We start from the raw sequence: 12,343 nt of genomic DNA on the forward strand, positions 1-12,343 counted from the left end.
GATTACTATCGGAGCGATGGGAGGAGACATCAGCTTCACTAGTGGGCGTTCCTTCAACCTGGCTGTAGCGCTGTCCAATCGCAGCGCAGGGAAAAGGAACGCCCACTAGTGAAGCTGATGTCTCCTCCCATCGCTCCGATAGTAATCCTATCATTGGTGGCGCAGTGCGCCCCGCCCCTCCTCCGCCCCTCTCTTCTCATTGCCGCCCCTCCTCCGCCCTCTCTTCTCATTGGTGGCAGCGGCAGCAGCACAGGGGGAGGGAGGACAGCTTCCTTCTCCCCGTGCTGCTGAGAGAACATGAGCGCGCCGATAGCAGCGCGCTCATGTTCAGAGATACTAGACTGCGCTTCTGCGCAGCCCAGTATCGAAAAAACGGAAATCCCGGTATCGTATCGATACCGGGACAAAAGTATCGATTGGGTATCGAAATTTCGATACCCGCAACAACCCTAACATATTATATATTTTGCTTCATTAATAAATGCCTAATTGTATAGGTAATTATCACCAGCTGCATAGAGCTCATCTTTACCTCCCGTCATAAATTGAAAAGTAAACAAGGAGGCCTCTTCTCAGACTGGTATATTCATGGGAAGGATAACAGTGAAGAGTAGAAACCTTTGTGTGACCTTAATTTGGCCTACTCAAGACATACAAAATTGCAACTATAGTCGAGCATGGCTCTTAAAGGCAATGAACATCCATTTTGACAATAATGAATTGGATATGAATGCATTTACCTATGAAAAGGCACAACAATCTTTAGCCACCACCCTATTTTTACATGGGTTTTAGTGTTTTGTTAACCTTTCAACCAGACCGTCTGTTTGCGGATGGTACACAGACGTCGGTAACTGTTTGATGTGCAGCAACTTACAGAGTTCCCTCATGACTTTGGACATAAAAGGGGTCCCCTGGTCAGTCAGACCCTCTTTAAGTAGCCCCCCTCAGGAGAACATCTCCGTTAGCTCCTTAGCTATAAGTTTAGCCGATGTATGTCGCAGTGGCACCGCCTCCGGGTACCGAGTGGCATAGTATAGGACGACCAAAATGTGTTGGTGTCCTCTAGCGGACTTTGGTACTGGGACTATGAGATCCATAGCGATTCGCTCAAATGGTACCTCGATGATCAGGAGAGGTACCAAGGGACTGCGGAAAAGGTACTGGGGGCTAGTTTCCTGCGCAGGTCGGGCAGATTTACAGAGAATTCGTCCACCTCCCTAAACACACTGGGCCAGTAAAACCGCTGTAGTATCCGGTCCTGTGTCTTCTGCATTCCCAGATGACCCCCCCCTCCCCGAGAACATGTTGGTGGGCTAACTCTAACATCAGTTTGCGATAAGCCTGGGGCGTCACCAGCAACAGTGCTAGGCGGAAGCCGCCACCTAGCAGTGTGCCTGAGCAAACAGTCCATGAAATGCTCCGATGCTCATATTATGGGGGCTGTCTGGGTGGAAATGTGGGTAGGTCTAGGTTCAGCTCTGGAACCCTGAGAACCCCTTAAAGATATCTCAAGGACTCTGCTCTGGCTGTCCCATTGAACTTCCACGTTAAGGGGGACTTGTGAAGACCTTCATATTAACCTGGTCCCTGCTGCATGGCTCTGGATGTCTTCACTGAACTTCCAGTCCCCTTCTGTCAACTCCCTGCACGGACGGGGCCAATGATGACGCAGGGATCTCAAGTCTCCCGGAGGTTCAGGGAGTCTCCCGCTATTAGATAGCGGCTCCCTGGAGCCCCCATGTGAGACAATATATCCTGGAAAGGTTCACTGATAGCAGAGCAGAGAGATAAGAGAAGTGACAGGACAGAGTTTACATTACAGGTTGAATTAACCCTTTAGGGTCAAATTGGCTTCTCAAGGAGATATATATGTTAAAGGCATCCCTTCTTCTCTCTCATTCAGTAGCTATATAGCTATTGAGAGAGATGTATTTTTTTTAAATACATTTACACATTTAACCCTCCATTTTAATTATATTATTTACCCCAGTGTTAAATTCACACCCCTGGATGCTTGTTTTTTTCCTACAGTGGGGTAGATAATTACACACAGGGTTTTAAAGAATAAACTTCTGACTCAGACCAAGAGCCGACTCAGCGAGTCAGCAAGTGAATCGAAGCATCCGCGCATGCGCATTGCGCAACCTAAGGCTTTGGTTCACTTGCTTCTTGTCAGCTCAGCGAATGAACCGAAGATTTGATTCATGATTCGGTTCATTTGAATGAACTGATTCAAATGAACCGATTCATGTGAAAGATCCGAACTTCCAATCTCTAGTTTACCGCGCAGTAAACCTTTCCGGCAACCTGTAGCAGTGTCCCCTTCTCGGCGCATGCACACAGTGCAAGAAGAAGCCGATGGCCAGCAGTCCCGCAACGGCGCATCAGGCTGAGCCTGTGCGCACGCGCGGGATCTCAAAGCAGGAGGAGCGGGAGAGAGGCAGCACTGAGGAGTAGAAGGCGGCGCTGGGCACGAACGGCGATGCGTGCGGCCGGGCACCATGCATCCACAGACCTCCCCTGCTTGGGCACCTTAATTCAATGATTGACAGGTTAGTAAAACCTGTTTTTTTCCCGCAGAATAAAGCCCCAAATAGCTTTTATAAGGCCACCTTAGAAATCAGAATGCTACCCTGGACATGAGCATATGTTTAGCTCACAGGGCTTATAGGTGGTGACAGAACCCCTTTAATCATATACATAAATATGATATTTTGGGGCAGGGTAATGAGCCCAGTCCTCCACACCATAGAGCACAGTGTGCAGATACTCCATATGTTTGGAAAATGTAATAAAAAGTTTGTGAAAGAAAAAAAAAGAAAACCTCCCTGAAATGAGTTTTTGCAGGTTGGGATGTCTGATGACGGGTCCCCAAGCAGCAGAGACATGCCACTCACCACTGAAGACAGTCATTGGCTACAATTGAGCCCATGCCTCCATAAGTGCAGGAAGATGACAGGAAACAGAAGGCCATTGAAGGGAACCAGGGACTGGGAATCAGGTTCCAGGTTACTATGGATTTTCAAAATGTCTGGAGGTTAGTAAAAAAATATATATAAACCTTTCAATTGCTTCAGTTCCCCCCTAATAATAACTGCTGGGTGTATGCACTTCTTGTGGGTGCTTCTCCTCAGGCCCTGCACCCATGTCACTGTATGTGTAGCTTGGAATCCTATCTTGCGACCAGCTGTTCTGAGTAGTCTCTTTCTGCTGAGAACAAGCCAGCGTCACGGTCGGTTACCAGGGAAACGGTGTACATGACGTCATGTCCGTTCCATTTAGACACTACCTTTCCGTTTTCCCGCTGCGGGGGCCAGGCTTTCCGGAAGTGATTGTGCTGTCGGTTAGGTGGGCCTCGAGCTTGTGGGGAGCAGGGTGCCCGTCCGGGTGAGTGGCTGCTGGCTTCCATGTAGCGCTGAGGGGTCGGCGCAGTGTTTACAGCGGATGGGCTGTAGTCTCTGCCCGGATACCGGTCTTCTGCCCCGTGTCCATCCATGCGGCTTATAGACATTGCAGGCAGGGGCTTCCCGTTAACCCCCTGTTCATTGGAGACAAGGGTGACGTCTATACACGCGTTGTCACCCAGCTTTCCTAAAGTCCTGATCAGTAGGGAGGATGGGTCCTGACTACATAGATAGGGCTCAGGGAGAACAGAGGGATGACCCCTGTAATGGTGTCCACGGCCTGTTATCCTCTGTGCTGCAGAGATGACGATGGGGGTACCTTTTCTGGGTTTTCTTTCCTTTGTGGGGATGCAGAGCTGCAATGCAAGTCAATGGGGACGGATCCGTTTCTCAGACACAATAAGAATCGTCCATCCCGTGGAGTACTATGGGCGGGAAGGGCTGCCGCGGGCTCTAAACTGGTGACGCTTTGTTAATGGCTGTGCCTTATTGAAGGTGCCCTTCTGGCTACATGGCACCCGAACGCAGCTTGGCCGTGACACTACTGCGCCATATGCTCGTATCCTAAGACCAACTGCAAACGTTACAGAATAGGCTACTTTCACACTGACGTTTTGGTTTCCGTCTGTGAGATCCGTTCAGGGCTCTCACAAGCGGTCCAAAACGGATCAGTTCAGCCCCAATGCATTCTGAATGGATAAGGATCCGCTCAGAATGCATCAGTATGCCTCCGATCAGTCTCCATTCCGCTCCGGAGGCGAACACCAAAACACTACCTGCAGCGCTTTGGTGCCCGTCTGATGACACTGAGCCAAACGGATCCTGGCACACAATGTAAGTCAATGGGGACGGATCAGTCTTGGCTATGTTAAAGATAATACAAACGGATCCGTTCCGAACGGATGCAGACGGTTGTATTATCAGAACGGATCCGTCTGTGCCGATCCATGACGGATCCGCACCAAATGCCAGTGTGAAAGTAGCCATCCCCGCAGGAAAACCACCGCAAAGTGTATGAGGTTACACACATCTCATGTACACCGTGTGGATTTCTAAATCTGCAGCATGTCGTCCGTTACGTTAGTGGTTTTTAGCTGCAGAGTTCGCTCTTTTCTGTTAAAAGGTGAGATCTGCGACAAATCCCCCCCATAACCCGCTGTTAGACATTGCAGATTTTGGTGCGGATACGGTGCATAAATCCGCACGGAAATTAGTGTGAATCTTATGTGCATTCACTTGCACTTGTGTCCAGTAGGCCTAAAGGTTGAAAACCGTAGTGTAATACATTATCCGCAGTCTGTGCGCTTAGACCACTTAGTCTCACGTCCACTTTGCTTATTTCTTCCGTGTGCAAATTGACCCGTTGTGCAGATTGTGAAATCTGCAGCTTGTCAATAGTTTGGGTTTTGGAGCAGAAAGGCACAAAAAAACGGATGGAAATCTGTGCGGATTTTCTGATAGTAAGGGCTCGTGCACACCACCATGTTTTTTGCCGCGTCCGATCAGCATTTTTTGCGGGTAGGATGCGGACCCATTCAGTTCAGTGGGGCCACAAAAGATGTGGACAGCACACCACATCACATGCTGGCCGCATCCATATGTCCGTTCTGCGACCCTGCAAAAAAAATAGAACAAGTCCTATTCTTGTCTGTTTTAGGGTCCATTCACACGTCCGTATGTGTTTTGCGGACCGCACATCGCCGGCACTCTCATAGAAAATGCCTTTTCTTGTCCGGACAAGAATAGGACATGTTCTATTTTTTTGCGGAACTGAAGTGCGGATTGGCAAATGCGGACAGCACATTCCGGTCCCGATGAAAATGAATGGGTCCGCATCCTAAAATTGCGGTACGGATGCGGACCCATTTTGCGGACGTGTGAATGGACCCTTAAGGACATGCATAGGACAGTACTATAGAGGGCAGGGTAATCCATCCTACAAAATGCGGAACACACCCGGACCATATCCGTGTTTTTTGGATTGCAAAAACAACTACGGCTGTGTGCACGAGCCCTAAACTGCATCTGCGTACACCTTAGGCCTAGTTCACACTTCAGTGACTGTGAGCCCCAAACCAGGTGCAGTTTTCACCTGCATCACAACTGCACTGTGTGACAGCACCCTAAGGCCCTTTTCACACGAGCGAGTATTCTGCGCGGGTGCAATGCGTGACGTGAACGCATAGCACCCGCACTGAATCCGGACCCATTCATTTCAATGTGTCTGTGTACATGAGCGTTTTTTTTTTTTTTTTTCATGCGTCAGTTCTGCGTTGCGTGAAAAACGCAGCATGTTCTATATTTTGCTTTTTTTCACGCAGCCCTGGCTCCATAGAAGTGAATGGGGCATCAGTGAAAAACACATTGTGCGGAAAAAACTGAACGCAACCGCAGACAAAACTGACTGAACTTGCTTGCAAAATGGTGCGAGTTTCACTGAACGCATCCGGACCTAATCGGCCACGCTTGTGTGAAAGGGGCCTAAGGCCACGTTCACATCTCCAGCAACGTTTTTTGTCCGGCTGAAACCCAGCATTTATATCCGAGTGTAATAAAATGGTAGAATTACCGGTACATAAAATGAATAATCCGCGGATGAGCGGTAGAATTTGAAGCGATCCTGCAGGCACCAGCCTGGCGCAGTGGTAATTGGTGTCCTTTCCTATACCCCTTTGGGAGCACATTCTTCTTTGGGTCTCTCCCATCCCTGTTGTTTGGGGGACTTCATCCGGGAAATGTTTCCTGGATACAACATTGACGCCATCACTTCTAGAAGATCTTGGGCCCGTCCTGGTTTTAAAAAATGAGGGCGTTGATCATCACCTCTTGTAAATGAAGGAAGGCTCCCGTCTGCCCTGCAGATTGAAATAACACATAAGCATTATACAGCGCTGTGTGTACGAAGTGCGCGGCCTGCCTGTTATACCGCGCCTTAGGCCTCATGCATGCGACTGTTGTTTTGGTCTGCATCCGAGCCGCGGTATTTACCGCTTGGATGCGGACCCATTCACTTTAATGGGGCCGCAAAAGTTGCGGACAGCAGCACTCCGTGTACTGTCCGCCCAAAAAATATAACCTGTCCTATTCTTGTCCGTTTTGCGGACAAGAATAGGCAGTTATATTAATGGCTGTCCGCGCCGTTCCGCAAATTGCGGAACGCACACGGACGCCATCTGTGTTTTGCGGACCGCAAAACACACAACGGTCGTGTGCATGAGGCCTTATTCACACATCAGTGTTCGATCAGTGATTTCCATCAGTAATTGTGAGACAAAACCAGGTGCGGCTCTAAACACAGAACTGGTGCAGATCTCTCCCGTATACCTTATGTCTGTGTAGTATCCACAATCACTGATGGAAATCACTGACCAAACACTGACGTGTGAATTAGTTTTCCTCATGCTGCCTCAGTCTTTCATTACTGGATGATTAGGAAGAGGAGTAGAGGAATTCGGGATTCTTCCCTCCCCCGCTGGCCGTACCATGGCGTCTGGATGACTGTGTAAAGTGTGATGTTATGCAGAATGCGGCCAGTGGTGGCGCCCTTCTACAGATGGGGAGTGCTTATTTAATTTAGAAACTAATTCTGCTTGTTTTTTTCCTTTAGAAATCATTATCCAGAAAGACATCATCATCATTAGGATGGGTAGGTTCCATTTTTTTATATGGCATACTTAAAAAATAATGTACAGTATTCTCTTCTCCATTGTATCCACTTCCACAGATATCACAGGGCCCCAAGCCTATTATGCCTTCACCCCATTCCACCCATGAGATTTCTACCAAACTTATGATTTATTTTTTATTTTTTTAGAAAGATGTAGAGGAAATTTTAATAAAAAGTTGTGCTATGCCCCCCTTTATTTTATTCAAATTCTACGTAAAAAAAAAAGTAGTACAGGTTCTTTATAAATTAGCACCTGAGTAGCACCGGTTATGGAATTTTCAATACCCAGTCGATTACTTTTAGACCCAGATCGATCCAATACCGGGATTTTCTATTTTCCGATCTGCACAGTAGCTCAGCCTAGTTTCTCTTAGGCCACTTTCACACGGGCGTTGCGGAAAAAATGTGCGGGTGCGTTGCGGGAACACCCGCGATTTTTCAGCGCGAGTGCAAAACATTGTAATGCGTTTTGCACTCACGTGAGAAAAATCGCGCATGTTTGGTACCCAAACCTGAACTTCTTCACAGAAGTTCGGGCTTGGGATCGGTGTTGTGTAGATTGGATTATTTTCCCTTATAACATGGTTATAAGGGAAAATAATAGCATTCTGAATACAGAATGCTTAGTAGGTGATCAATTGAGGGTTAATTGAGTTGTCACTGAGGCCGGGGACCAGCCATATACAGCCGCGTACATTTGTATTTAGGGGTAAATTATATTCATCGGTGGCGCAGTGCACCCCCACCCCAGCATTATAATCATTGATGGCAGGGGCCACAGGGTCCCCTCCACCTCAGTCTATTCATTGGTGGCAGTGGCAGCTTCCGATCGGAGCTCCAGCAGTGAAATCGCTGAAGCCCTGGCTGCCATGGTGAGCTCTCTGCTGCTGTGTGCACTATGCACAGGGCAGCAGGGACAGTGTGAAGTCCTATTCACCATAATAGTGCTCTGTCAGGGTGACTAGGACAAGGGTTCTAGCCCCCTAAGGTGGCTAAAATAAAATAAAAAAAATATTATTTAACCCACCACCACTACAAAAATATTAAAAGTTTAAATCGCTCCCTTTCCCAATTTTACATGTATTTATTTTTTTATTGTGTTTATATTTTTAGATTAGGTATCGCCACATCCGAAAAAGTCTAAACTATTAAAATATTTTAAAAAATCTCGCGGTGAACGCCGTAACAGAAAATAATAAATAAACACTAAATTTGCCTTTTTTTTTTTGTTACCTTGTTCCCCCCCCCCCCCCCCCCAAAAATAGGACATCACTGCTGCCGGCCAGTTGGTGCCCGCAGTGGGGACGTGTCAGGAATAGCACTTGACTGCTGAACCTGTCTTGCACAAGTCACACAATGTACCCATTAGGCCCCATGCACACATCTGATCCATATTTATTGTGTATTTAAAATATTAAAGGGGTTATTCCCCCCCATATGCTGGGCCCCTCACATAGATTATACTTACCCCGCTCCCTGTGCCGCTCCTGGTCCTCGCGCCGATAAAAGCATCCGGTGTTGGGGGAGCAGCCAATGGCAGGCGGTGATGAGGACAAGCCTCCCTAGCGTTGCGGGAGGCTCGTCCCCGCCCGCCATTGGCTGCTGCCCCAACACCGGATGCTTTTATCGGCGTAGGGGTAAGTATATTCCGTGTGAGGGGCCTGGCATTTGGGGGGGTTTATAGTTTCGGATAACACCTTTTAATTTCAAAAAGATGTACGTTCTGCGACCCAGGAAAAAAAAAGTCCTTTTCTTGTCCTTTTGCAGACGAGAATAGGCATTTGTAACATATGGCAGGACGTGCAGAATGGGAAAATAGAGGATGCACACAGCCGGTATCTGTGTTTTATGGATCCGTGATTTGCGAACACAGCCGTGTGCATGAGGCCTTAGTATGTAGATGAAGCTGTATCCTAGTGGGGGAGTCATAACCCATAATGAATGTCCTTTAACAGCCTGGTCAGGGGGATTGCAATGTACCCTAATGAAGGAAAGGACATTCACCGTGTGCAACATGAAGTTTGTAAAAATGATTTATTCAAAACAGACATGTAGCATTTTTAATGTGTGAAAATTGCTGATCAGAGATCAGTTCCTAAATCTCTCTGGGAATTCTCTGCTTGTGAGTGATTGTAATGTGTCCTTCCAGATGGCGAAGAGAAGACATATGGCGGCTGTGAAGGGCCTGATGCTATGTACGTAAAGCTCATCTCCTCAGATGGCCACGAATTCATTGTTAAGCGGGAACATGCTTTGACATCTGGAACAATAAAAGCCATGTTGAGTGGTCCAGGTATGTGGGAGTTTTGTCTGCACTGAATATTAAAGTGTTTTTTTCTTCCAACAGAAATTGGGTCTGGATCCCTTTTTTATGAATTGATACATTTATATGATAAATATAATTTAAATTAAGGAGTTGTTTTTTTTTTTTTTAGCGCAAGAATAGCGCTGCAGACTGCAGTATTGTTGCCATGAGAAAAAAAATTTAATCACCGATGGAGGGTCTCTGTGCCATTATGATGACAGTACACCAGCAGATACAGTAAACCTTTTGTTTGGAGTGAATTAGGCTGGTTTCACACGGGCGTTGCAGGAACGGATTTTTCCCCGCGAGTGCAAAGCGTTTTAATGAGTTTTGCGCGTGAGATAAATCGCCATGTTTGGTACCCGAACCCGGACTTCTTTACAGAAGTTCGGGTTTGGGTTAGGTGTTGTGTAGATTTTATTATTTTCCCTTATACCTTGGTTATAAGGGAAAATAATAGCATTCTTAATACAGAATGTTTAGTAAAATAGGGATGGAGGGGGTTAAAAAAAAAAATTTAAATTTTTTTTAACTCGCCTTAATCCACTTGTTCGCGCAGCCCGGCTTGTCTTCTGTCTTCTTCTTTGATTCATGGTGATGGATCATGTGACGGACCATGTGATGAGCGCAATGACGACACCACAGGTCCTTTTCCTCACAGATCATCAAAGAAGAAGACAGAAGAAATGCCAGCTGCACGAACAAGTGGATTAAGGTGAGTTAAATAAATTTTATTTTTTTAGCCCTCCAGCCCTATTTTACTAAGCATTCTGTATTCAGAATGCTATTATTTTCCCTTATAACCATGTTATAAGGGAAAATAATAATTATCGGGTCCCCGTCCCGATCATCTCCTAGCAACTGTGCGTGAAAATCGCACCGCATCCGCACTTGCTTGCGGATGCTTGCGATTTTCACTCAGCCCCATTCTCTTCTATAGGGCCTGCGTTGCGTGAAAAACGCACAATATAGAGCTTGCTGCGATTTTCACGCAATGCACAATGGATGCGTGAAAATCACTGCTCATGTGCACAGCCCCATAGAAGTGAATGGGTGCGGGTGCAGTGCGTTCACCTCACGCATTGCACCTGCGTGGAAAACTCGCCCGTGTGATTCTACAAGTCAGCTCTGGGTGCTCATAATCATTACGCAGGTTAAAGGGTTATCCAGGAAAAGACAATGATGATCTATCCTCAGGATAGGTTATCATTATCTCCTAGGCGGGGATCTGAGTCCCGGCACCCCCGCCAATCAGTTGCTTTAGAGAGCCGGCATGCTCACTGCTGCAGACTCCCAGAAGCTTACCAAGCGCAGCGCCGTACATTGTATAGTGGCTGTGCTTGGTATTGCAGCTCAGCCCCTTCACTTCAGTGGGGCCGAGCTCCTACAAGGCCATGTGACCAATGTACGGTGACGTCACATGGCCTAGGAAGCGCAGCGCTCAAGGAGCGCCCGTCCTCTTCTAACAGATGATCGATGGGGGGTCCTAAGTGTTGGACCCCCACCGGTCTCATATTGATACCTGAGGATGGGTCATCAATATTATTTCCAGGATAACCGCTTTAAGTCCTAGGCCAGTGGATTCTGCTTCACTGACACGCCTGCGCTTCTCTCCCCTACCCCCTGGTGATCGGTGGGGGTTTTGGCACTCTGAGCCCCACAATATATATATCTCTATGACCGATCAAAGGTTTGCCGAAAACTCAGTAACTCTTTTTAAGGCACCAAGGGGTTAATAAATACACAGATGAAACCACATGCAATGTAGAACTGTGGGTCACTGTCGTCATTACACTGACTCATCCTATATAAGATTACTACCACCGTTTGCATTGAAATTTCCAGATTACATCCATGTTCTTTTTTTTTTTTTTTACAGGGCAGTTTGCTGAAAATGAAACCAATGAAGTGAACTTTAGAGAGATCCCTTCTCACGTCCTGTCGAAAGTGTGCATGTATTTCACCTACAAAGTTCGTTACACAAACAGTTCCACAGAAATCCCAGAGTTCCCCATTGCCCCCGAGATCGCCCTGGAGCTCCTGATGGCAGCAAACTTCCTTGATTGTTGAATAAAGTAAATTATGGGAAATTACAGTTATTTTTTTTTTTGTATTTAAATACCACCTCAATTTAGTATTATTTTTTTTTTTGTCATTTTAGCATGATTGCACCTTTTTTTCTGAGTGATGTATATTATGCAACAGTTTCCCCATACTTTGCGAAGAACTGAAACCTTTGCCTCTTCGCATACGTTTTTTCCCCACATAGCAACATTAATAAACCAATATCAGAATTGGATATTGCTGTTTTCATGTTTGTGGCGTTTAAGGTTGTGTATGAGATTTTATTCAGAACTATAAATTATAAGAATATTGGATGTCACCAAGGAGTTTCATGACTATATTAAAGATGCAGGCTGCGGCTGCTGCAGGACCTCTTCTTACTGGCTGAGGCTACTTTCACACCTGCGTTAAGTGCGGATCCGTCTGGTATCTGCACAGACGGATCCGCACCTATAATGCAAACGCTTGTATCCGTTCAGAACGGATCCGTTTGCATTACCGTGAAAAAAAAAATATATATATATTTTTTTTTTGGTTCATAATGCGAGCAGATCCGTTTTGACTTACACTGAAAGTCAATGGGAGGCGGATCCGTTTTCAATTGCACCATATTGTGTCAGTGAAAACGGATCCGTCCCCATTGACTTAGGGTCTATTCACACGTCCGTTTTTTCTTTCCTGATCTGTTCCGTTTTTTCAGGAACAGATCTGGACCAGATCTGGACCCATTCATTTTCAATGGGTCCTGGAAAAAAACGGACAGCTCGATGTCTGATTTTTTCCAGGACCCATTGAAAATGAATGGGTCCAGATCTGGTCCAGATCTGTTCCTGAAAAAACGGAACAGATCAGGAAAGAAAAAACGGACGTGTGAATGGACCCTTACATTGTAAGTCAGGA

At 46.5% G+C, this 12,343-nt stretch overlaps 1 protein-coding gene across 1 annotated transcript; it reads left to right on the forward strand.

Annotated features, from left to right (window-relative positions):
• Positions 1 to 3,280: 3,280 nt before the first annotated feature.
• Positions 3,281 to 11,678, forward strand: ELOC (elongin C). Its single transcript, XM_040433239.1, has 4 exons — positions 3,281 to 3,390; positions 7,015 to 7,053; positions 9,224 to 9,367; positions 11,259 to 11,678. Exons 2-4 carry the CDS (start codon positions 7,050 to 7,052, stop codon positions 11,447 to 11,449), a joined length of 339 nt encoding a protein of 112 aa, XP_040289173.1. The 5' UTR covers positions 3,281 to 3,390; positions 7,015 to 7,049; the 3' UTR covers positions 11,450 to 11,678.
• The last annotated feature ends 665 nt before the right edge of the window (positions 11,679 to 12,343 follow it).

Source organism: Bufo bufo, chromosome 5 (genome assembly GCF_905171765.1).
Source record: "Bufo bufo chromosome 5, aBufBuf1.1, whole genome shotgun sequence".
NCBI classification, from domain to species: Eukaryota; Metazoa; Chordata; class Amphibia; order Anura; family Bufonidae; genus Bufo; species Bufo bufo.